We start from the raw sequence: 26,954 nt of genomic DNA on the forward strand, positions 1-26,954 counted from the left end.
ATGTTACATTTATATGTATATAAGCATATCCATATATATATTTACTGGGAACACGCAGTTCCCATAGACCGCAATGTAAAGGCACTCAGTGCTGTTTTTTTTTCCCTAACACCCCACACCCGCCAACTTTTACCCCTAAAAACTGCCTAGTGTACTTTGTTTTTTTATAAAAAAAGATCATTTTTTCCCTGAAATAAGGCAAAACTCACCTGTCTGAAAGCTTCAGCATTCCTTCCTTTTAAAACTACAAAGTCACCAATACCTTTGGAGAGTTCCACTGCCCTTCAAAAAGCAAATTCCCCCCAAAAGCCCACTCCCAGGAATTACTCGCATATTAGCCCTGGGTTGTCTTCAAGCATGAAATAAAGCAAGGCTGTATTTTTCAGACAGGTACTTACTGCTTTTTTTTTATGATCTCATTTTAAAATACAAAATATGTTCCTTTAATCCATAGAAAAAGCACTAAATCTAAATAATAAGAATCGCTTGTACTTCAATGTCCTCTTTAAATCCATCAGGTGGTCTCTGATTTAAGGGTAGAGTAATCCCTCAGCGCTTTTCTCTTTATTAGATTTTAAATACATTACTGTCATTTCCTTTATCAGGTACTGCAGGGCTAACAAATTTGTTTAAAACAAAGAAGCAGCCCAGAACATTTAGAAGCAGCCACTTGATGACTTAAAGGGACATGCAACCAATTTTTTTCCTTTCATGATTTAAATACACCATGCAATTTTAAACAACTTTCCAATGTCTAAATTATTTTGTTTCTCTTTGTATCCTTAGTTGAAACGCATACCTAGGTAGGTTTAGAATCTGTTTATTGGGGGCTGCACAAAGCACATATATGCCTATTGTTTAAATAGACATCAAACTGTATACCAATCACATAAAAATGTACATTATTCAAAAGGTAAATTAAAACAAGCATGTGAGTAATAAAAACAGAAGGTAAAACAATGCTTTATCAGAAATTTAGCATTATGAAACTTCCAGTTAAAGGGACATAATACTTATATGCTAAATCACTTGAAACTGATGCAGTATAACTGTAAAAAGCTGACAGGAAAATATCACCTGAGCATCTCTATGTAAAAAAGGAAGATATTTTACCTCACAATCTCCTCAGCTCAGCAGAGTAAGTTCTGTGTAAAAAGTTATACTTCACCTGCTCCCAGCTCCAGGTAAAAATAAAAATAAAATGAAGAAATGAACTGCAGCCAATCAGCATCAGCAGTGCTGAGGTCATGAACTCTTACTGTGATCTCATGAGATTTGACTTAACTCTCATGAGATTTCATAGTAAGCTTCCTTTACCTGATTGGTGAAATAATATGAGATTTCACGAGGCTCATCCCCTAAGCTGTCCCAGGACAGACACATTAAAATGCTGTTTAGAAATCCTTTACAATGGGAGGTGGCTACTGAGGAACTTTTGAGGTAAAATATCTTTCTTTTTTACATAGAGATGTTCAGGAGATATTTTCTAGTCAGCTTTTTACAGCTATGCTGCATGAATTTCAAGTGTTTAAACATTTGGTTATTATGGCCCTTTAAGCTGCATATCTCCTCTGTGGGGTGGTGCCATATTGTAACCTAGATTTTGTTTACCTGACAAACATTTTTCATGAGGCTGAGTCCACACAATAGCCACATGTGGGATTACACTCAACCCCACTAGGAGGCAGAAAGATCCCTACAAATCAGAGGTTTAATTCTTCCCACTCTCCCACCATCCCTCAGTCATACATATGGCCAAGTGGAGAAATAAAACTAGAAAAGCAAGAAACGACAAAGCAGGGTAAATGAAGTGCAAAACAAGTCCTGCCACCAGCTGTACAGAATAACAAGGGTGGGGTTCGTGGACTCTCACCATCATGAAAACATAATTTATGTAAGAATTTACCTGATAAATTAATTTCTTTCATATTGGCAAGAGTCCATGAGCTAGTGGCGTATGGGATATACAATCCTACCAGGAGGGGCAAAGTTTCCCAAACCTCAAAATGCCTATAAATACACCCCCCACCACACCCACAATTCAGTTTAACGAATAGCCAAGAAGTGGGGTGATAAGAAAGGAGCAAAAAGCATCAACAAGGAATTGGAATAATTGTGCTTTATACAAAAAAAATCATAACCACCATAAAAAGGGTGGGTCTCATGGACTCTTGCCAATATGAAAAAAATTAATTTATCAGGTAAATTCTTACATAAATTATATTTTCTTTCATGTAATTGGCAAGAGTCCATGAGCTAGTGACGTATGGGATAGCAAATACCCAAGATGTGGAACTCCACGCAAGAGTCACTAGAGAGGGAGGGATAAAAATAAAGACAGCCTATTCCGCTGAAAAATTAATCCACAACCCAAATCAAAAGTTGTAATCTTTATAATGAAACAAACTGAAAATATAAGCAGAAGAATCAAACTGAAACAGCTGCCTGAAGTACTTTTCTACCAAAAACTGCTTCTGAAGAAGAGAAAACATCAAAATGGTAGAATTTAGTAAAAGTATGCAAAGAAGACCAAGTTGCTGCTTTGCAAATCTGATTAACAGAAGTTTCATTCTTAAAAACCCAGGAAGTGGAAACTGACCTAGTAGAATGAGCCGTAATCCTCTGAGGCGGGGATTACCCAACTCCAAATAAGCATGATGAATCAAAAGCTTTAACCAAGATGCCAAAGAAATGACAGAAGCCTTCTGACCTTTCCTAGAACCAGAAAAGATAACAAATAGACTAGAAGTCTTCCTGAAATCTTTAGTAGCTTCAATATAATATTTCAAAGCTCTTACCACATCCAGAAAATGTAAGGATCTCTCCAAAGAATTTTTAGGATTAGGACACAGAGAGGGAACAACAATTTCCCTATTAATGTTGTTAGAATTCACAAGTTTAGGTAAAAACTTAAATCCGCAAGACTGCCTTATCCTGATGGAAAACCAGAAAAGGAGACTCACAAGAAAGAGCAGATAATTCGGAAACTTTTCTAGCAGAAGCGATAGCCAAAAAGAACAACACTTTCCAAGAAAGTAGTTTAATATATAAAGAATGCATAGGCTCAAAAGGATGAGCCTGTAAAGCCTTCAAAACCAAATTAAGACTCCAAGGAGGAGAGATTGATTTAATGATACGGACTAAAGCCTGCACAAAACAGTGAATATCAGGAAGCTTAGCAAATGGAGTTTGATGAAGTTGCAGTTTATTTCTCGGAGGAGGAGTGGGGCTGTTTAGCTGAAGAACAAAAAGAGCTTTATAAGGATGTGATGATGGAGAATTACCAGACCCTCAGCTCTCTAGGTAATAATTTATATAACTCTACAGGGAACCCTGACACCCCGGAACTCGGAACCGGCTTTAAACAAACTAATAACCCCTGAGGAACCACCGGGTTACCCCATCCGGAGCAGACTTTGCACCACAGGTGATGCAATCACAGTCATATCCAAGGCACCTTGGACACTGAACTCTCACGTAAGCGTCCCAGACACAAATTGCTTAAAAGACACCCACAGCGGGATACAACTCCAAACTTAAAGGGTACGAGGCAATGATGAAAGCCACCCAGCTACTCTGGTTGACCCTAAAGGCTCTAGGGATAACACCCACCAAGTCCAAAGACTAAGGTAAACGTACAAGGGAACAGAGCTCAACCCTTATAAAATCTGGATTGAGAAGACAACAGTAGTCTCCAAGATCCTCTCAGAATCATCTTCCCGGAAAACCCTACCACTTGAGGAATTAATGAATGAACGAGCATCCTAAACCCTGGTGGATGAAAACCCAAGACGCCTAAGCAGGGGCAAACACAGGGAAAAAAGAAGACAACCTAATCTGCAACCTCTAAAAATATGGGAGCAGAAAAAAAAAGTAGAAAAAGGCCAAAAGGCCCTAACTTCCTGAAAAAGATTACCAGAAGGCCAACCCCAAGGAAGGGAACAAAAGGCACATCAGCCTCGACCAGAAGTAAGAGGTACCGTCATCAAGGAAACAGAGTCCAAGAGGACAATCCCAAAGGAAGCCTCAAAAGAGAAGACGAGGAAACGACACCAGAAACTTTTTCCATGGAATCCTCTGAACCTCCAACCCACTGGGAAGGAGAAAAACTCTAGCACCTGATCCAGGAGCCTACAGAGTACGCCGTAGCAGGATCCTAACTTTGGAAAACCTGCCAGCTAAGAATGCAAAGGCCAATGAGGACTGAGCACAATCCCCTCTGATGCCCCCAGAAGAACAAATGAGGACCAGCCTGAATTCTAGGAACAAAAAGACCACCTATAACTTGTAACTAAACAAGAAAACAAAACTCAACACAAGAATGAGCCAATCGGCATCCCAACGGGACCAGCCAGGTATAAATGGGGCACCCAAAAAACTGTCCAAGGTCACAGGAAGTCGCCACCCTAGAAGGGATAGACAAATTAAACAGACAAACAGTAGACATAATATGTCCTAACTTTTCACATAACTTCCGTAGAAGCTGCCAATGTGACCACAAAATCGCTAGTATCAAATTCCAGAAAAGAAAATGTTTCCAAAGGAAAAAAATTATAACAGACATGAGCTTTCAAAATTAAATTAAATACATCATAACCGGATCAACATAAAATAAGGGCCACACCTGCAGGTTAACGCCCAAGAAGAACGGAAACACTAACAGGACCAGCCAGTCAGAGATCAAAATCTTCCAAAGCTCAAAAATGGAAGAAGATACTCAAAAAAGAAAAAGGAGACGACAAGGAGATTTACTTCATCCCCATTTGTCTAACCCGGCTTGCCATCTGGAACGGAAGACCGAGGATCCACCAACCCAATAGGACTGGAATCCTCCAGCACTGCCAAAACATACCTCAGCAGGACACGAAGGCGCGCCAGTCTATAGCGAAAGGCAAGACTTACATCCACTGAGGCAACTGATGACCCTGGCCCTGAGGATTGAACCCCTGAAGCCTCAGAGGAAACCGCTTCCCCAGAGGGCTGATCTGGACCAGACGATCCCATGCCTGACGAGCCCTTGTTAACAGAACATGGACAATATCTCCCTGGAAGATGTAAATGTGCCAGCACCATAGATATGGCCCTGCGGAACCGTACAGTAACCTCTGGAAGAAACAAGCTGCCTTCCGGAGAAGGATAAATGGCATTTGGGACACCTGCGTAGCAAAAGAAGGTTCTAGGGCATGCGCCTCGTGGGATGTGGAATCCTCAGGGGCGGATGGCTTAGCAGACTCTAAGTTCCCCGTTTCCGGAGAATAAAGCACTCTAAAGCGGCATTCGGAACACGACTGATGGGCATGAATCACCCAGGCCAATTCATATTGTTCGCAAGAAGTAGAATCTGTATCAGAGACTTCCATCTCAAAAAAAATCTGAATCCTCCACAACTTGGAGATTGTAAATATGGACAGAAAATAAACAGCACCTTATACCCCCAATGGATGGGGCACTCACCACCTTCTATGACCCAGACCCTAGCGAAACAGACTCTGTCCATCACCATACAGTCAGGAATACAGAAATGGAGAACAAAAACATGACCATGCCCAGTCACAAGGTGTACCGTGCAGTCCAAGAAAAAGCGTGCAAGTCCATAAAGACCGTGCAGCCTGCAAAAAAGTGTGACAGATAGTAGCGTCGCTTCTGAAATCGACTTGAGAGAAGAAAGCAGGCAGCGAAACTCGTCAATGCTGATTGCTAATGGAACTGTTAATATGAGTCGGGATGGTTCTGCGAAAGACTCTTCCTGCATCTCCGGACTCTAACTTTCATCCATGCTCTCACTGAGAGGCTGACAGGACTACTTAAAACTCCAGTCCCATTCCGAAGAGTACTACACTCCATAAGAGACTAAACCGAAATCTTCTGACACTTCTCTGCCAACCTCCTGTGACGAGAGGCAAAGAATGACTGGGGGATGAGGGAAGTGGGGGAGGTATTTAAACATTTGGCTGGGGTGTCTTTGCCTCCTCCTGGTGGCCAGGTTCTGAATTCCCAAAAGTATATAATGCAGCTGTGGACTCTCCCTGTTTATGAAGAAAATCTACTGCATTTATGAAATTCAGAGTAGGTGTTATTGTATTGTCTTGTTATTATGTACATGTTAATTATGCAATTCTAATGTATTTATTGGTTCTTTAAAACACATCTCACAACAGTGAACCAACATCTGCTTACTGAAACCCATTTGGACAATCTGTCAGCCCTACATCCACATAAAAGCTAAGATAAAGCTAATGGCCCTGTAGGTGATTTGTCACATGATTTCTCAGATCAGACCCCTCCCACCGCAATCTCATAAACACCTCTACTGCAACACTCCTGTCACACCCATGCTCAAGTCAGACTAGAAAATATCTTCCTAGGTCAGATGATCAAAATGGGTCTTCATTTTCTTATCCATGGTGTCATGAAATGAACTAGAACCAGTCATATCAAACATAATTTTCCTCTTTAATAATGTAATGGTGGCATCAAGTATAGGGAGATGATCCACATTAGCATAAATCAAATGTAGGATTTTATATGAAAGACCAATTTATAAGGAATCTGCAAATGTTGCTAAGATTTTTACCATTTGGTGTGAAACATCTCCATCAGTGCCAGAGAAAACAGGAAACCCAGGTATTTTCCTAAATGACGACTAATCAGCAGTGGCCAATGTAATATGATCAGTCTTATGAATAAGGGTGCATGCAGCATTGTTAAAATGCAGAAACAAAGATAGAGCAAAGGAAATAATTTCTTTAAAATGCCTATTTCCAGGATCAAACTCAATTAATAATGGAGGTAACTAAGCTTCTTACATTCAGATAGAACACATGAATCCGGTTCTACATAACTTATCAGGAGGAGGTTGAACATGGTGATCAATAGAGTTATTAATGGAACTACAGAAACACCTGTCTCTCCAGATCTCTCTAGTGCATAAAGAACATATGGGGGGGTAGTTATCATTGTGTCAACTTTCCTGCCTTCGCCGGCCCAATACGCCCGCCTAAGCTCGCCTACCTTCGCCGCCGCGGACCTGAAAAAATACGCCTAAGTTATCAAATAAAGCTGTCAAAAAGCCGCGGGGCGATGAGCAGCGGACTGTGAGAGTTATCACTCATCCGATCTCGCTGCTCTTCGGCTTTTTCCCAGCTTTATTGCTAGCCTGTCACTAAGCACTCACACTAAACTGCAGTGTTCTACCCCCTATACCGGCGCCCCCGGAGCCCCCCGCAACTAAATAAAGTTACTAACCCCTAAACCACCGCTCCTAGACCCTGCCCCAACTCTTATAAATGTGTTAACCCCTAAACCGCCGCTCCTAGACCCTGCTGCAACTCTGATAAATGTATTAACCCCTAAACCGCCGCTCCCGGAGCCCACCGCCACCTACATTATACCTAGTAACCCCTATCCTGCCCCCCCCTATACCGTCGCCCTCTATAATAAAGTTATTAACCCCTATCCTGCCGATCCCGCACCTCGCCGCAACTAAATAGTTTAACCCCTAAACCGCCGCTCCCTGACCCCGCCGCAACCTATATTAAATTTATTAACCCCTATCCTGCCCCCCCTACACCGTCGCCACCTATAATAAATTTATTAACCCCTATCCTGCCCCCCACTACACCGCCGCCACTGTAATAAATTTATTAACCCCTAAACCTAAGTCTAACACTAACCCTAACACCCCCCTAACTTAAATATTAACTAAATAAATCTAAATAATATTTCTATTATGAACTAAATTAATCCTATTTAAAGCTAAATACTTACCTATAAAATAAACCCTAATATAGCTACAATATAAATAATAATTATATTGTAGCTATCTTAGGATTTATTTTTATTTTACAGGTAACTTTCAATTTATTTTAACTAGGTACAATAGCTATTAAATAGTTATTAACTATTTAATAGCTTACCTAGCTAAAATAAAGAGAAATTTACCTGTAAAATAAAAACTAACCTAAGTTACAATTACACCTAACACTACACTATACTTTAATAAATTATTCCTATTTAAAACTAAATACTTACCTGTAAAATAAACCCTAAGATAGCTACAATGTAATTAATAATTACATGGTAGCTATTTTAGGAATTATATTTATTTTACAGGTAACTTTGTATTTATTTTAGCTAGTTAGAATAGTTATTAAATAGTTATTAACTATTTAATAACTACCTAGCTAAAAAAATACAAAATTACCTGTAAAATAAATCCTAACCTAAGTTACAATTAAACCTAACACTACACTATCATTAAATTAATTAAATAAATTAACTACAAATAACTACAATTAAATACAATTACATAAACTAACTAAAGTACAAAAAATAAAAAAAGCTAAGTTACAAAAAATAAAAAAATAGGTTACAAACATTTTAAAAATATTACAACAATTTTAAGCTACTTACACCTAATCTAAGCCCCCTAATAAAATAACAAAGCCCCCCAAAATAAAAAAATGCCCTACCCTATTCTAAATTAAAAAAGTTCAAAGCTCTTTTAAATTACCAGCCCTTAAAAGGGCCTTTTGTGGGGGCATGCCCCAAAGAATTCAGCTCTTTTGCCTGTAAAAGAAAAATACAACCCCCCCCAACATTAAAACCCACCACCCACATACCCCTAATCTAACCCAAACCCCCCTTAAAATAACCTAACACTAATCCCCTGAAGATCATCCTACCTTGAGTCATCTTCACTCAGCCGAGCAGCGATGGAACCGAAGTGGACATCCGGAGCGGAAGAAGTTATCCTCCAAGCGGCGCTGAAGAAATCTTCCATCCGATGAAGTGATCCTCCAAGCGGCGCTGAAGAAGTCTTCGATCCGGACGATGTCATCTTCCAAGAGGCGCTGAAGAAGTCTTCTATCCGGGCGATGTCATCTTCCAAGCCGGGTCTTCAATCTTCATCCCGCCGACGCGGAACATCCTTCTTTACCGACGGACTACCGACGAATGAAGGCTCCTTTAAGGGACGTCATCCAAGATGGCGTCCCTTCAATTCCGATTGGCTGATAGGATTCTATCAGCCAATCGGAATTAAGGTAGGAAAAATCTGATTGGCTGATGGAATCAGCCAATCAGATTCAAGTTCAATCCGATTGGCTGATCCAATCAGCCAATCAGATTGAGCTCGCATTCTATTGGCTGTTCCGATCAGCCAATAGAATGCGAGCTCAATCTGATTGGCTGATTGGATCAGCCAATCGGATTGAACTTGAATCTGATTGGCTGATTCCATCAGCCAATCAGATTTTTCCTACCTTAATTCCGATTGGCTGATAGAATCCTATCAGCCAATCGGAATTGAAGGGACGCCATCTTGGATGATGTCCCTTAAAGGAGCCTTCATTCGTCGGTAGTCCGTCGGTAAAGAAGGATGTTCCGCGTCGGCGGGATGAAGATTGAAGACCCGGCTTGGAAGATGACATCGCCTGGATAGAAGACTTCTTCAGCGTCTCTTGGAAGATGACATCGCCCTTATCGAAGACTTCTTCAGCGCCGCTTGGAGGATCACTTCATCGGATGGAAGATTTCTTCAGCGCCGCTTGGAGGATAACTTCTTCCGCTCCGGATGTCCACTTCGGTTCCATCGCTGCTCGGCTGAGTGAAGACGACTCAAGGTAGGATGATCTTCAGGGGATTAGTGTTAGGTTATTTTAAGGGGGGTTTGGGTTAGATTAGGGGTATGTAGGTGGTGGGTTTTAATGTTGGGGGGGGTTGTATTTTTCTTTTACAGGCAAAAGAGCTGAATTCTTTGGGGCATGCCCCCACAAAAGGCCCTTTTAAGGGCTGGTAAGGTAAAAGAGCTTTGAACTTTTTTAATTTAGAATAGGGTAGGGGATTTTTTTATTTTGGGGGGCTTTGTTATTTTATTAGGGGGCTTAGATTAGGTGTAAGTAGCTTAAAATTGTTGTAATATTTTTAAAATGTTTGTAACCTATTTTTTTATTTTTTGTAACTTAGCTTTTTTATTTTTTGTACTTTAGTTAGTTTATGTAATTGTATTTAATTGTAGTTATTTGTAGTTAATTTATTTAATTAATTTAATGATAGTGTAGTGTTAGGTTTAATTGTAACTTAGGTTAGGATTTATTTTACAGGTAATTTTGTATTTCTTTTAGCTAGGTAGTTATTAAATAGTTAATAACTATTTAATAACTATTCTAACTAGCTAAAATAAATACAAAGTTACCTGTAAAATAAATATAATTCCTAAAATAGCTACAATGTAATTATTAATTACATTGTAGCTATCTTAGGGTTTATTTTACAGGTAAGTATTTAGTTTTAAATAGGAATAATTTATTTAAGTATAGTGTAGTGTTAGGTGTAATTGTAACTTAGGTTAGTTTTTATTTTACAGGTACATTTCTCTTTATTTAAGCTAGGTAAGCTATTAAATAGTTAATAACTATTTAATAGCTATTGTACCTAGTTAAAATAAATTGAAAGTTGCCTGTAAAATAAAAATAAATCCTAAGATAGCTACAATATAATTATTATTTATATTGTAGCTATATTAGGGTTTATTTTAAAGGTAAGTATTTAGTTTTAAATAGGATTAACTTAGTTAATAAGAGAAATATTATTTAGATTTATTTAATTAATATTTAAGTTAGGGGGGTGTTAGGGTTAGTGTTAGACTTAGGTTTAGGGGTTAATAAATTTATTACAGTGGCGGCGGTGTAGTGGGGGGCAGGATAGGGGTTAATAAATTTAATATAGGTTGCGGCAGGGTCAGGGAGCGGCGGTTTAGGGGTTAAACTATTTATTTAGTTGCTGCGAGGTGCGGGATCGGCAGGATAGGGGTTAATAACTTTATTACAGAGGGCGGCGGTATAGGGGGGGGCAGGATAGGGGTTACTAGGTAGAATGTAGGTGGCGGTGGGCTCCGGGAGCGGCGGTTTAGGGGTTAATACATTTATTATAGTTGCGGTGGGCATCGGGAGCGGCGGTTTAGGGGTTAATAGGTATAGAGTAGCTTGCGGTGGGCTCCGGGAGCGGCGGTTTAGGGGGTAATAAATGTATTTAGTTGCGGCGGTGTAGGGGGAACAGATTAGGGGTGTTTAGACTCGGGGTACATGTTAGGGTGTTAGGTGTAGACAGCTCCCATAGGAATCAATGGGATGTCTGGCAGCAGCGAACTTGTACTTTCGCTATGGTCAGACTCCCATTGATTCCTATGGGATCCGCCGCCTCCAGGGCGGCGGTTTGAAAACCAGGTACGCTGGGCCGTAAAAGTGCCGAGCGTACTTGCTAGTTTTTTGATAACTAGCAAAAGTAGTCAGATTGTGCCGCACTTGTGTGCGGAACATCTGGAGTGACGTAAGAATCGATCTGTGTCGGACTGAGTCCGGCGGATCGAAGCTTACGTCACAAAATTCTACTTTTGCCGGTCTCTAGCCTTTGATAACTAAGGCGAATCAGCCTTGCCACAAATACGCTGCGGAATTCCAGCGTATTTGAGGTTGACGGCTTGATAACTACCCCCCATGGAATCAACATCTTTAGTAGTTAAGGCACTTGGATTTCTAAGAGTTATAATGAGTAAATTATACAATTAACACTATTCATATATCTATCCAATAAAATCTCAGACATATAGATCAAAAGCAAAATAAATATTGTGTGATAAATGTGGCTAAGAATGGCGGTATTAAATAAAAAAAAAAATACGATCCAGGTTTCATATAACAGAAAGCAGGCAACTCTAGTTACTACAAGTAACACATAAATAAAGTGTTTAGATATTTGCACCAGTTAATAAATAAATTACCACATAATAATCCTAACTGTCCATTTTATTAGGAGAGAGGAACAAAAAGAATACCATCAGGTATCAGGAGAGGTTCTTTACTAATGTCCATCCTCCTTAAAAAGAAAACAACTCTTTGTTGGTGAGTGCTATTAGGGTGAGCCAAGATATTTGGTCCACAGCAGATCAATTTACTAAACAAGAAATGTTACTTTATGGTAAACTGTCACTGTAGGAATTTACTACGCACCTTTGGTAATTGGAAAACTGCTCACATACGGCTCCTCTCTATGCTCAATCTTTGTAACAAGTAAAGGTTTCATATGAACATATCCTGTATGGACAGAAATAACAGGTTATGTGAGATAGAAATCAGTAAAAAATAATTTTCACACCTGCTGCTGACATTTAGTTTAACTTAACCGCAATTAACTTTTGAGTAAAAGAAAAATTTATAGAAAAAAAACCCCATAATTTATGTAAGAACTTACCTGATAAATTCATTTCTTTCATATTAGCAAGAGTCCATGAGCTAGTGACGTATGGGATATACATTCCTACCAGGAGGGGCAAAGTTTCCCAAACCTCAAAATGCCTATAAATACACCCCTCACCACACCCACAAATCAGTTTAACGCATAGCCAAGAAGTGGGGTGATAAGAAAAAAGTGCGAAAGCATAAAAAATAAGGAATTGGAATAATTGTGCTTTATACAAAAAAATCATAACCACAACAAAAAAGGGGTGGGCCTCATGGACTCTTGCTAATATGAAAGAAATGAATTTATCAGGTAAGTTCTTACATAAATTATGTTTTCTTTCATGTAATTAGCAAGAGTCCATGAGCTAGTGACGTATGGGATAATGACTACCCAAGATGTGGATCTTCCACGCAAGAGTCACTAGAGAGGGAGGGATAAAATAAAGACAGCCAATTCCGCTGAAAATAATCCACACCCAAATAAAGTTTAAATCTTATAATGAAAAAAACTGAAAATATAAGCAGAAGAATCAAACTGAAACAGTTGCCTGAAGTACTTTTCTACCAAAAACTGCTTCAGAAGAAGAAAACACATCAAAATGGTAGAATTTAGTAAAAGTATGCAAAGAAGACCAAGTTGCTGCTTTGCAAATCTGATCAACAGAAGCTTCATTCCTAAACGCCCAGGAAGTAGAAACTGACCTAGTAGAATGAGCTGTAATCCTTTGAGGCGGAGTTTTACCCGACTCGACATAAGCATAATGAATTAAAGATTTCAACCAAGATGCCAAAGAAATGGCAGAGGCCTTCTGACCTTTCCTAGAACCGGAAAAGATAACAAATAGACTAGAAGTCTTTCGGAAAGTCTTAGTAGCTTCAATATAATATTTCAAAGCTCTAACTACATCCAAAGAATGCAATGATCTCTCCTTAGAATTCTTAGGATTAGGACATAATGAAGGAACCACAATTTCTCTACTAATGTTGTTAGAATTCACAACCTTAGGTAAAAATTTAAAAGAAGTTCGCAACACTGCCTTATCCTGATGAAAAATCAGAAAAGGAGACTCACAAGAAAGAGCAGATAATTCAGAAACTCTTCTAGCAGAAAAGATGGCCAAAAGAAACAAAACTTTCCAAGAAAGTAATTTAATGTCCAATGAATGCATAGGTTCAAACGGAGGAGCTTGAAGAGCCCCCAGAACCAAATTCAAACTCCAAGGAGGAGAAATTGACTTAATAACAGGTTTTATACGAACCAAAGCTTGTACAAAACAATGAATATCAGGAAGATTAGCAATCTTTCTGTGAAAAAGAACAGAAAGAGCAGAGATTTGACCTTTCAAGGAACTTGCAGACAAACCTTTATCCAAACCATCCTGAAGAAACTGTAAAATTCTCGGAATTCTAAAAGAATGCCAGGAAAAATGATGAGAAAGACACCAAGAAATGTAAGTCTTCCAGACTCGATAATATATCTTCCTAGATACAGATTTACGAGCCTGTAACATAGTTTTAATCACAGAGTCAGAGAAACCTCTTTGACTAAGAATCAAGCGTTCAATCTCCATACCTTCAAATTTAAGGATTTGAGATCCTGATGGAAAAAAGGACCTTGCGACAGAAGGTCTGGTCTTAACGGAAGAGTCCACGGTTGGCAAGAGGCCATCCGGACAAGATCCGCATACCAAAACCTGTGAGGCCATGCTGGAGCCACCAGCAGAACAAACGAGCATTCCTTCAGAATCTTGGAGATTACTCTTGGAAGAAGAACTAGAGGCGGAAAGATATAGGCAGGATGATACTTCCAAGGAAGTGACAATGCATCCACTGCTTCCGCTTGAGGATCCCTGGATCTGGACAGATACCTGGGAAGTTTCTTGTTTAGATGAGAGGCCATCAGATCTATTTCTGGAAGTCCCCACATTTTAACAATCTGAAGAAATACCTCTGGGTGAAGAGACCATTCGCCCGGATGTAACGTTTGGCGACTGAGATAATCCGCTTCCCAATTGTCTATACCTGGGATATGAACCGCAGAAACTAGACAGGAGCTGAATTCCGCCCATACCAGTATTCGAGATACTTCTTTCATAGCCAGAGGACTGTGAGTCCCTCCTTGATGATTGATGTATGCCACAGTTGTGACATTGTCTGTCTGAAAACAAATGAACGATTCTCTCTTTAGAAGAGGCCATGACTGAAAAGCTCTGAAAATTGCATGGAGTTCCAAAATATTGATTGGTAATCTCACCTCCTGAGATTCCCAAACTCCTTGTGCTGTCAGAGACCCCCAAACAGCTCCCCAACCTGTCAGACTTGCATCTGTTGAAATTACAGTCCAGGTCGGAAGAACAAAAGAAGCCCCCTGAACTAAACGATGGTGATCTGTCCACCACGTCAGAGAGTGTCGTACAATCGGTTTTAAAGATATTAATTGAGATATCTTTGAGTAATCCCTGCACCACTGGTTCAGCATACAGAGCTGAAGAGGTCGCATGTGAAAACGAGCAAAGGGGATCGTGTCCGATGCTGCAGTCATAAGACCTAGAATTTCCATGCATAAGGCTACCGAAGGGAATGATTGTGATTGAAGGTTTCGACAAGCTGAGATCAATTTTAGACGTCTCTTGTCTGTCAGAGACAGAGTCATGGACGCTGAATCTATCTGGAAACCTAAAAAGGTTACCCTTGTCTGAGGAATCAATGAACTTTTTGGTAAATTGATCCTCCAACCATGATCTTGAAGAAACAACACAAGTCGATTCGTATGAGATTCTGCTAAATGTGAAGACTGAGCAAGTACCAAGATATCGTCCAAATAAGGAAATACCACAATACCCTGTTCTCTGATTACAGACAGAAGGGCACCGAGAACCTTTGTAAAAATTCTTGGAGCTGTTGCTAGGCCAAACGGCAGAGCCACAAACTGGAAATGCTTGTCTAGGAAAGAGAATCTCAGAAACTGATAGTGATCTGGATGAATCGGAATATGCAGATATGCATCCTGTAAATCTATTGTGGACATATAATGCCCTTGCTGAACAAAAGGCAGGATAGTCCTTATAGTTACCATTTTGAATGTTGGTATCCTTACATAACGATTCAATATTTTTAGATCCAGAACTGGTCTGAAGGAATTCTCCTTCTTTGGTACAATGAAGAGATTTGAATAAAACCCCAGCCCCTGTTCCAGAACTGGAACTGGCATAATTACTCCAGCCAACTCTAGATCTGAAACACATTTCAGAAATGCTTGAGCCTTTGCTGGATTTACTGGGACACGGGAAAGAAAAAATCTCTTTGCAGGAGGCCTTATTTTGAAGCCAATTCTGTACCCTTCTGAAACAATGTTTTGAATCCAAAGATTGTGAATTTATTTGATCCAAATTTCTTTGAAAAATCGTAATCTGCCCCCTACCAGCTGGGCTGGAATGAGGGCCGCACCTTCATGTGGACTTGGGAGCTGACTTTGGTTTTCTAAAAGGCTTGGATTTATTCCAGACTGGAGATGGTTTCCAAACTGACACCGCTCCTGTGGGTGACGGATCAGGCTTTTGTTCCTTATTGTGACGAAAGGAACGAAAACGATTATTAGACCTAAATTTACCCTTAGATTTTTTATCCTGTGGTAAAAAAGTTCCTTTCCCTCCAGTAACAGTAGAGATAATAGAATCCAACTGAGAACCAAATAATTGATTACCCTGGAAAGAAAGGGAAAGCAAAGTTGACTTAGAAGACATATCAGCATTCCAAGTTTTAAGCCATAAAGCTCTTCTAGCTAAAATAGCTAGAGACATTTACCTGACATCAACTCTAATGATATCAAAGATGGCATCACAAATAAAGTTATTAGCATGTTGAAGAAGATTAACAATGCTATGAGAATTATGATCTGTTACTTGTTGCGCTAAAGCTTCTAACCAAAAAGTTGAAGCTGCAGCAACATCCGCTAAAGATATAGCAGGTCTAAGAAGATTACCCGAACATAAGTAAGCTTTTCTTAGAAAGGATTCAATCTTTCTATCTAAAGGATCCTTGAAGGAAGTACTATCTGCCGTAGGAATAGTAGTACGTTTAGCAAGAGTAGAGACAGCCCCATCAACCTGAGGGATTTTGTCCCAAAATTCTAATCTGTCAGATGGCACAGGATATAATTGCTTAAAACGTTTAGAAGGAGTAAATGAATTACCCAAATTATTCCATTCCCTGGAGATTACTTCAGAAATAGCATCAGGGACAGGAAAGACTTCTGGAATAACTACAGGAGATTTAAACACCTTATTTAAACGTTTAGATTTAGTATCAAGAGGACCAGAATCCTCTATTTCTAATGCAATTAAGACCTCTTTAAGTAGAGAACGAATAAATTCCATTTTGAATAAATATGAGGATTTATCAGCATCAACCTCTGAAACAGAATCCTCTGAACCAGAGGAACCACTATTAGAATCAGAATGATGATGTTCATTTAAAAATTCATCTGAAAAATGAGAAGTTTTAAAAGACCTTTTACGTTTACTAGAAGGGGGAATAACAGACATAGCCTTCTTAATGGATTTAGAAACAAAATCTCTTATGTTAACAGGAACACTCTGAGTATTAGATGTTGACGGAACCGCAACAGGTAATGTAACATTACTAAAGGAAATATTATCTGCATTAACAAGTTTGTCATGACATTCATTACAAACAACAGCTGGAGGAACAGATACCACAAGTTTACAACAGATACACTTAACTTTGTGTCACGTGTCAGTCAAGGTCCTATAAATCCCTGTAAAGAGAAGTATAGTTTTGAATTATGAATCCAACTGTAGATAAGGTAAAGTTAGTTTGATTTATATTCCACGTTAAAGATGTAGTTGTGTGGAAGAATTGTTGAATTAGGAGGCAACAGGATATAAATGATTCTGTGAATCATTTATTAATTAAACAATTCTACCTTTGATTTACGGTAACAGTAGTACTAATATAACCTATAGCCAAAAGGTGGCAACATGGTTGGCAGGTTATATAGTACTAATACACCTGGTGGATATTTGTATTAAATATGACAGAGAGTGGATCTCTGTAGAGATTAAAGGCAGTTAATATAGGAGCATATAAGGCGTATAAAAAGGGTTATATTAGAGCATAGTCTCTGGTTATGCAATGACTGATAGCGGTCATGATGTCTTGTAATACAAACAATTATAGAGTCTTACCGCAAGGACCGGAGGAAGTGTTCGTGAGCAGCCGTAGGTCCCTGCGATATGGCTGAGAGGCTTGAGCGGTCCGGGTAAGATTCCGTTGCACGCTAAGGAAGCGTGTGGTGTGAGTGAAGGCAGAGGCGTCCGGACGGCAAGCAGGAAGCTAGCAGGGATGCGAGTGACATCACCGCTAATTGCCGATCACAAAGGAGACGCTGACAGACAGCGTTTGGGAATGAGAACTGAAAAGGTAACTAAGCTGGTAAAACTTAGTAACTTAGATTCCAATTTAGGTTCAAGTTGGCAAGTAATCGAAATCCAGGTTAGCTGTAAGAAACTGACTGTGGAAAACAAAAATTACTAAGCACCTAATGATCTGTGGGAGGGGTTTATATACTGATTAGACAAAGGTATCAGGTAACCTTAAAGGTACAAGAATAGATCATGACAGTACTCCCCCCTCAAAGAGCCACTCAGGGGATCAGGGTTTGGGTCTGTCAGGATGCCGCCTGTGGAACAGAGAGACCAGTCGGGGAGCAGAGAGGTTCGCAGCAGGTTCCCAAGAATCATCCTCATCCGGATAACCCTTCCAATGCACCAAATACTGAAGTCTGCCCCCTCTACGACGAGAATCCTTTATAGAAGCTACTTCATACTCAGGGTCCCCTTCTTGGAGTACTTCAGTAACTGGAGGGTAATGTTCCATCTCCCGCGTCTGTTTGTAAGGCTTCAGTAAGGACACATGGAATGTGGGATGTATCCGCAAATTGTCCGGTAGTGACAGGGTAACAGCATTCTGATTCACAACTTCTCTAATAGAATAAGGACCTATGTACAAGGAGGATAATTTGCGAGATGGGTAGGGTAACCGCAAGTTACGCGTGGACAGCCATACCTTGTCTCCAACTTTATAGTTAGGCGATGCCAGATGTTTTTTGTCATAATAAAATTTATGCAACATCTTGGAGTGAGCGATATTGTCCTGAACAATAGTGAAAGTTTCGGATATAGTGTTAACCAAATCATTGACCAGGGGGCAAGCACTATCTTGTAAGTCCTCTTGATGGAAAACCGGATGAAAGCCGTAATTAATGTAGAAAGGTGAGAACTTGGTGGTACTATTTACGGAGTTATTGTAGGCAAATTCTGCATACATCAATAAAGATGACCAGTTGTTTTGTTGGTTGTTAATGAAACAGCGTAGGAATTGCTCCAACCACTGATTAACCCTCTCCGTCTGACCATTGGTTTGTGGGTGGTAAGAGGTACTTAACCGGCGGCGTATTTTCAAGGTTTTACATAATTCAGACCAAAATTTACTCGTGAACTGGGATCCACGGTCTGATGTTATACTGAGAGGTAATCCATGATGTTTTATTACGTGTTGCATAAGAAGTTGGGCTGTTTCTGAAGCAGTCGGTAACTTAGTGGTAGGAATGAAATGTGCCATTTTACTAAAAATGTCCACAACAACTAGTATAGTGGTAAAGTTAGAAGATTTAGGTAGTTCAACTATATAGTCTAGTGCTATATCAGTCCAAGGTCGAGAGGGTATAGGAAGGGGTAGTAATTGGCCGTATGGCTGTCTTTGTTGCGTCTTAGAGACTGTACATATTTTACAAGAATTGATGTAATTGGTAACATCTGTTTTTAAGGTTGGCCACCAAAAATGTCTGGTAATGAGGTCAATGGACTTAGAGATTCCAGGATGTCCAGCTAGAACAGTGTCATGGTAACTATATAGAATTTTCTCTCTTAAGGACTTCGGTACATACACAAGTTTGTCATGATAGTACAGTCCATTAGTATGTAGAGTTACTAGTGTCTTTGGCAATTCTGAATCTGATGTAAGATGTGTTTTTAGTAAACTAGTTATATCTTCTGTGAGTCCTATAATGTTTTCAGGGGGAATTATTGACACTTGTGGTTGTTGTGATATAGGTTTATTTGGTATTCTAGAAAGAGCATCTGCCTTTAAATTCTTATTAGAAGGTCTATAAGTTATTAAATAGTTAAATCTATTGAAGAATAGATTCCAGCGAACCTGGCGTGAAGTAAGGGTTCTATTGGTTTTCAAAAACTGTAAGTTCCTATGGTCTGTGTATATCAGAATGGGAATGGAGGTTGCCTCCAATAAGTGTCTCCAGTGTTCGAATGAGGCCTTGACAGCTAGAAGCTCCTTCTCCCCTATTGCGTAATTTATCTCTGATTCAGACATAACTCGTGAAAAGAAGGCAACAGGATGTAAAGGATGTTTCAGACTTTGTCTCTGAGACAAAACTGCTCCAATGGCATAATCTGAGGCGTCTACTTCAATGACATATTGCAATGAGGGGTTAGGATAAGAAAGAATAGGTGCTGTAGTGAACCTGTGTTTTAATGTATTAAATGTATTTTCAGCTTCTTCATTCCAATGAAATTTGACATTAGACTTTGTGAGATTTGTAAGGGGTTTGGCTAAGTGTGCAAAATTTTTAATAAACTTCCTATAGAAGTTCGCAAACCCCATAAACCTCTCAATCTGTTTTTTGGATGTGGGAGTAGGCCACTCTAGAATAGCTTTTATTTTATTCTTTTCCATGTCAATTCCTTCAGGAGTTATGACATAACCCAGAAATGTGATGTTATTAGTGTTAAAAATACATTTTTCTGGTTTGGCGTATAAGTGGTGTTGACGTAGCCTGGACAGTACAGTGCGAACATGTTTTATGTGGTCTGATTTGTTTTGTGAGTATATGAGGATGTCGTCTAAATAGATTACAACATAGATGTCGAGAAGATCTTTAAATATATCATTTATTAGATACTGAAAGGTGGCAGGAGCATTGCAGAGCCCGAATGGCATCACTGTGTACTCATAGAGTCCGTAGCGTGTACGGAACGCAGTGAGCCACTCGTCACCTTGTCTCACTCGGATAAGGTTATATGCACCTCTGAGATCTAGTTTTGTGAAGTAGGAAGCCCCCTCAAGTCTCTCTATTAACTCGGGAATCAGAGGTAGTGGGTATCTGTTCTTTATAGTTCTACGATTAAGTTCTCTATAATCAACTATAGGTCTAATTGTACCATCTTTATTCTTGACAAAAAATATTCCTGCTCCAGCTGGAAAGGTGGATGGTCTTATGAACCCCTTACGAAAGTTTTCTTCTAGATAATCTTTTAGATAGTCTAATTCGATTTTTGAGAGTGGAAAGATATGCCCACAAGGTATATCTGCCCCGGGGATTAAGTCTATGGGGCAGTCATACTTCCGATGAGGAGGAAGGTTTTCTGACTCTTTTTTACAAAAAACATCACAGAAATCTGAGTATTCGGAAGGTATGTTGTTAGATTCGGTTTGTAAAATGTGATGGCTGGATATACAAGTGTTTTTACAATAATCAGAAGCGAATATTACATCAGAAGTTTTCCATGATATAGTGGGATCATGTAAATTTAGCCAAGAATAACCTAAAACCAGAGGGTAGATGGGAGATGAGATAACGTCAAAAGATATATATTCAACATGAGCACCCCCTATGGATACTTTAATGGGAATTGTGTGATGTGATATAGGACCAGATGATATTTGACTACCGTCAATAACTCTAAGTAACACTGGATTTGTCTTTTTTATAAGTGGTATTTTATTTAAGGTTGTGAAATTCAAATCCATATAATTAGTGCTGGCTCCTGAATCAATAATCGCCCTGGATGTTACTCGTTGGTTCTCCCACTGCAAAATAAGAGTGAGCGAGCAGTTGGTATGATTAGGGGTATGAACATTATAACAAGTATTTACAGATGTTTTCTTACCCCTTTTCTGACGTCCCAGTATCGGACAATCTTTTACTGTGTGTTGTGCAGATCCGCAGTACATACACAGATTATTTTGTCTTCGTCTGAGCTTTTCTTGTGGATTGAGTGGACCTTTGACAAATCCAATATCCATGGCTTCAGGAGCATTTTGTGGGTGGCTACGTGTGCTTTGTGGTGGGGGTGTAGGAAAAGGTGAACGTCTGAATGTGTTATCGCTAGGACTGCGTTCAGACCTACGTTCTCTCAGACGTCTGTCTAAACTAATTGAGAGGTTAATTAACCCTTCTAAAGTCTGGGGCATTTCAACTCTTGCTAATTCGTCTTTGAGTGCGTCACATAACCCTAACCTAAACTGGTTTTTAAGAGACAACTCGTTCCAACCACTATCCTTTGAGAATCTTTTAAACTCAGTGATATAATCCTCTACAGGCTTTTTTAGTTGTTTTAATGCTCTCATACCGTTCTCAGCTGTGAGCTGCTTGTAGGGATCGTCATACAATTGTGACATTGCAGAAAAAAAAGATTCTAAGGATAGTAATATGGGATCATTTGATTCAAAAAATGAGTTAGCCCATATGCGTGGTTCGCCCCTTAGATAAGAGATAGTGGTTAAAACCTTAGTTTGATCTGTGGGGTAGGTGAGAGGTTTGAGTGAGAATAATAGATAGCAAGCATTCTTGAACTCTCTGAAGTGTTTTCTATCTCCATAAAAATGTTCAGGGGGACTGACATTGGGTTCTACAATGTTTAATGTTTTTTGCTTGTCTGAAATTTCCTTTATGTAAGATTTAAGTGCAGTATTCTCATGTTGCAAGGTGTTTAATGCCTGTGTTATTGACTCAACCTTGTCAGTTAATGTCTGCACATGTGTTACTATATCTACTGGATTCATGATGGGGTTTAGTAATTTATGTCACGTGTCAGTCAAGGTCCTATAAATCCCTGTAAAGAGAAGTATAGTTTTGAATTATGAATCCAACTGTAGATAAGGTAAAGTTAGTTTGATTTATATTCCACGTTAAAGATGTAGTTGTGTGGAAGAATTGTTGAATTAGGAGGCAACAGGATATAAATGATTCTGTGAATCATTTATTAATTAAACAATTCTACCTTTGATTTACGGTAACAGTAGTACTAATATAACCTATAGCCAAAAGGTGGCAACATGGTTGGCAGGTTATATAGTACTAATACACCTGGTGGATATTTGTATTAAATATGACAGAGAGTGGATCTCTGTAGAGATTAAAGGCAGTTAATATAGGAGCATATAAGGCGTATAAAAAGGGTTATATTAGAGCATAGTCTCTGGTTATGCAATGACTGATAGCGGTCATGATGTCTTGTAATACAAACAATTATAGAGTCTTACCGCAAGGACCGGAGGAAGTGTTCGTGAGCAGCCGTAGGTCCCTGCGATATGGCTGAGAGGCTTGAGCGGTCCGGGTAAGATTCCGTTGCACGCTAAGGAAGCGTGTGGTGTGAGTGAAGGCAGAGGCGTCCGGACGGCAAGCAGGAAGCTAGCAGGGATGCGAGTGACGTCACCGCTAATTGCCGATCACAAAGGAGACGCTGACAGACAGCGTTTGGGAATGAGAACTGAAAAGGTAACTAAGCTGGTAAAACTTAGTAACTTAGATTCCAATTTAGGTTCAAGTTGGCAAGTAATCGAAATCCAGGTTAGCTGTAAGAAACTGACTGTGGAAAACAAAAATTACTAAGCACCTAATGATCTGTGGGAGGGGTTTATATACTGATTAGACAAAGGTATCAGGTAACCTTAAAGGTACAAGAATAGATCATGACACTTTGGTAGATCCAGCACCAGGCAGCGTTTTTCCAGAAGTATCTTCTGACTCAGTGTCAATCTGGGACATCTTGCAATATGTAATAGAAAAAACAACATATAAAGCAAAATTGATCAAATTCCTTAAATGACAGTTTCAGGAATGGGAAAAAATGCCAGTGAACAAGCTTCTAGCAACCAGAAGCAATAAATAATGAGACTTAAATAATGTGGAGACAAAAATGACGCCCATATTTTTAGCGCCAAAAAAGACGCCCACATTATTTGGCGCCTAAATGCTTTTGGCGCCAAAAATGACGCCACATCCGGAACACCGACACTTTTGGCGCGAAAAAACGTCAAAAAATGACGCAACTTCCGGCGACACGTATGACGCCGGAAACAGAAAAAAATGTTTGCGCCAAAAAAGTCCACGCCAAGAATGACGCAATAAAATGAAGCATTTTCAGCCCCCACGAGCCTAACAGCCCACAGGGAAAAAAAGTCAAATTTTAAGGTAAGAAATTTTTTTATTTATTCATATGCATTATCCCAAATATGAAACTGACTGTCTGAAATAAGGAACGTTGAACATCCTGAGTCAAGGCAAATAAATGTTTGAATACATATATTTAGAACTTTATATAAAAGTGCCCAACCATAGCTTTAGAGTGCCACAGAAAATAAGACTTACTTACCCCAGGACACTCATCTACATGTAGTAGAAAGCCAAACCAGTACTGAAACGAGAATCAGCAGAGGTAATGGTATATATAAGAGTATATCGTCGATCTGAAAAGGGAGGTAAGAGATGAATCTCTACGACCGATAACAGAGAACCTATGAAATAGACCCCGTAGAAGGAGATCATTGAATTCAAATAGGCAATACTCTCCTCACATCCCTCTGACATTCACTGCACGCTGAGAGGAAAACCGGGCTCCAACCTGCTGCGGAGCGCATATCAACGTAGAATCTAGCACAAACTTACTTCACCACCTCCATAGGAGGCAAAGTTTGTAAAACCGATTTGTGGGTGTGGTGAGGGGTGTATTTATAGGCATTTTGAGGTTTGGGAAACTTTGCCCCTCCTGGTAGGAATGTATATCCCATACGTCACTAGCTCATGGACTCTTGCTAATTACATGAAAGAAAATACAATTATGCTTCCCACACCTAGAACTATTATGAAGAGCCTATGACTGGGCACTCACTGTGTATTATGACATCACACACAGTACACAAACAGAAAGAGAAGCAGTCTGCCAGGAACAAACAAACAGCTCAGTGGCTTGTTCTATGGCCCAGTTACCACCTGAGTGTAGCTTCTTTTAGCCCAAATTGTGCTTTTCACAGAGAAAAAAGTTCCTGAAGTAAATCAGTCTGATCCTGCCTAACAAGGTCAGTCCAGCCCTGAAATACCAAGCAATTCTACTCTGAATAAGGGAAATGGCAACCCCAGATGATTGTTTTAGCTTCCTTTGAGCCTCATCAATAAGGTGCAGCCATATCCCTTTAAGAACATTGAGCAAGGAGTCCATGTCTCGTTTCTCCCATCGCCCTTAGTGAGACATTGCCCAGGTTCATAATACTAATAAATACAGAAAGAGAAGCCGTCTGCCACACACATGCATGACAGGATCACTATGGGCCAGTAGCACAGTGTGTGATGTATAAATGGTTATGGGACCTCAGCTAGATGAACAAGCAGGGAGCAGTGCAAGGGAAGGTTACACAGGGCTGTGTATCTCATGAATAATTGTATTAAGCAACAAATCCCTGTTATAACCAACTCACAGATTTTATAGATAACAAACATAAACAGGGGCTCACATGGCCAAGTACAGTAGGATCTGGACTATTAGATGATATAACAAATTAATGCACTCACATGTAACGTTGCACCAAAAGCGAAAGGTGCAAATCAGGCAGGCTGGATTCTTACAGTCATCTATCAGACTGATTTACTGCAAAACACCAATAACGTTGTCAGTAATCCCCCAGCAGACTTGTGTGTCAGGGGAACGATGAGTTTACAGCAAAGTTTAAAATCAAAACTACATTTATTGAAAATAATGAGGTAAAAAAACTTGCTGTAAACTCATCGTTCCCCTGACACACACACAAGTCTGCTGGGGGATTGCTGACAACGCTATTGGTGCTTTGCAGGAGACCAGTCTGCTAGATGACTGTGAGAATCCAGCCTGTCTGATTTGCACCTTTTGCTTTTGGTGCAACATTGCATGTGAGTGCATTAATTTATGTTATATCATCTAATAGTACAAATCCTACTGTACTTGGCCATGTGATGCCCCTGTTTATGTTTGTTATATACAGATTACTGATTTTGGGAGATGAACCTTATCCCACTACAGTGAGCAGCCTGGGCCTGGACTCATCTTCAAACTTATAAGACTCTGCACATTTTATACTCAGCCCACTGACGCATTAGACATTGTTTGCTATCGCTATTGGGACGGTTTGCTTTTGTAACCATAAGCTTATTTCTTGCTTTCTTATGAGGGCGCACTATAATTTTGCTTGTTTTTACCCAGATTGTATACCTGTTTAACACAAGCCCAGCTTATGTGTCACTTATGGGTTTTCCTCTTTGTCCCATTCCCTGTAGAGTTATATAAATTATTACCTAGAGAGCTGAGGGTCTGGTAATTCTCCATCATCACATCCTTATAAAGCTCTTTTTGTTCTTCAGCTAAACAGCTCCACTCCTCCTCCGAGAAATAAACTGCAACTTCATCAAACTCCATTTGTTCCTTAAAATAAAAAAATCTCAAACCATAAAAACAGGATTTATATTGTAAAGTATAAACCACACAGACTGTGTCAATGACCAAATCCAGAGATTGTCTGATGACCCTGGGGTATTGCTGTGTGTGTTGTATAAAGGTCGCTCAGCACCAGACGATCACCCATATACGCATAAGGCAATTTCAGTGGTGAAACAGTCAATAGAGAACAATCTGAAGAATCACAGACAAGAACCAGGAGAAATGTTTGGGGATATCAGAAATGTAGAGGATCAGATACAGGAAACTGGAGAGACAGGAATTTAAATGGTGATATAAATGGTGATATAAACAGAAGAGAAAATAAGGTTGAGGACTGATGGGAGAAGCAATTAGGCCAACTTAAGTTATTGGGATCTCAAGGAACAAAACAGGAGAGTAAGAGAAGAAATTGAGTTTTCTAAAGAAACAGCTGACAGAGCTGGAGTGCTCAACCTAAATAAAAAAATGTAAGCAGGTTTGTTTGCACTGCATTTTTATTATGTAATGTGTACTTTTAGTTTTAAATTCAATTACTATTTTTAAGTTGTTTCATAATTAAAGTGAATGTCAATTTTGATGAATTAGTGCCCGGTTTTTAATAATCCTATTAAAAACAAGGGCACTTTAATTCATCAAAATTGACATTTCACTCGTTTTCTTCAAAAACTTACCTTTTAATCCTGGCAGCCGCTCCAGCACTTCCTCCGCCCGTCGCAAGCCGTCTTCGCGGGTCCAAAATGACAAATCCGGGTTCCTCCAATCACGGCGTTGCATCAGGCCAAGATTCCCCTGGGGGGAGCTGTGATTGGAGAAAGCCGGATTAAAAGGTACGTTTTTGAAGAAAACTAGTGAAATGTCATTTTTGATTAATTAAAGTGCCCTTGTTTTTTAATAGGTTTATTAAAAACCAGGCACTAATTCTTCAAAATTGACATTCACTTTAAGTTTTAAATATGCCAAGTTTACATTTAAAATTTCAGATACATTAATAACCACACACACACAACAGCAGATAAGTGACAATATGACTTATAATCCTCACCTCCCCAGTCAGCATGTACAGTAGATCTCTGAGGTTTGGTTCTTCTCAGTCGTCTTCTTGTTGGTCACACGTGAATTAGAACCAATACTCCAATAAATGGTTTTGATC

The 26,954-nt window shown here is 39.5% G+C and overlaps 1 protein-coding gene across 1 annotated transcript in view; it reads right to left on the minus strand.

Moving 5' to 3' along the window:
• Positions 1–26,586, minus strand: part of LOC128657165 (gastrula zinc finger protein XlCGF26.1-like) — a 46,921-nt gene extending 20,335 nt beyond the window's left edge. The window contains exons 1-3 of the mRNA XM_053711406.1: positions 26,476–26,586; positions 25,663–25,789; positions 12,009–12,092 (exon numbers count right to left, since the gene is read on the minus strand). Of these exons, the coding sequence (XP_053567381.1) occupies positions 12,009–12,092; positions 25,663–25,783 (205 nt within the window). The 5' untranslated portion in view covers positions 25,784–25,789; positions 26,476–26,586. The remainder of the gene's footprint in view (positions 1–12,008; positions 12,093–25,662; positions 25,790–26,475) is intronic.
• Positions 26,587–26,954: the final 368 nt, after the last annotated feature.

This window comes from Bombina bombina, chromosome 4, assembly GCF_027579735.1.
Source record: "Bombina bombina isolate aBomBom1 chromosome 4, aBomBom1.pri, whole genome shotgun sequence".
NCBI classification, from domain to species: domain Eukaryota; kingdom Metazoa; phylum Chordata; class Amphibia; order Anura; family Bombinatoridae; genus Bombina; species Bombina bombina.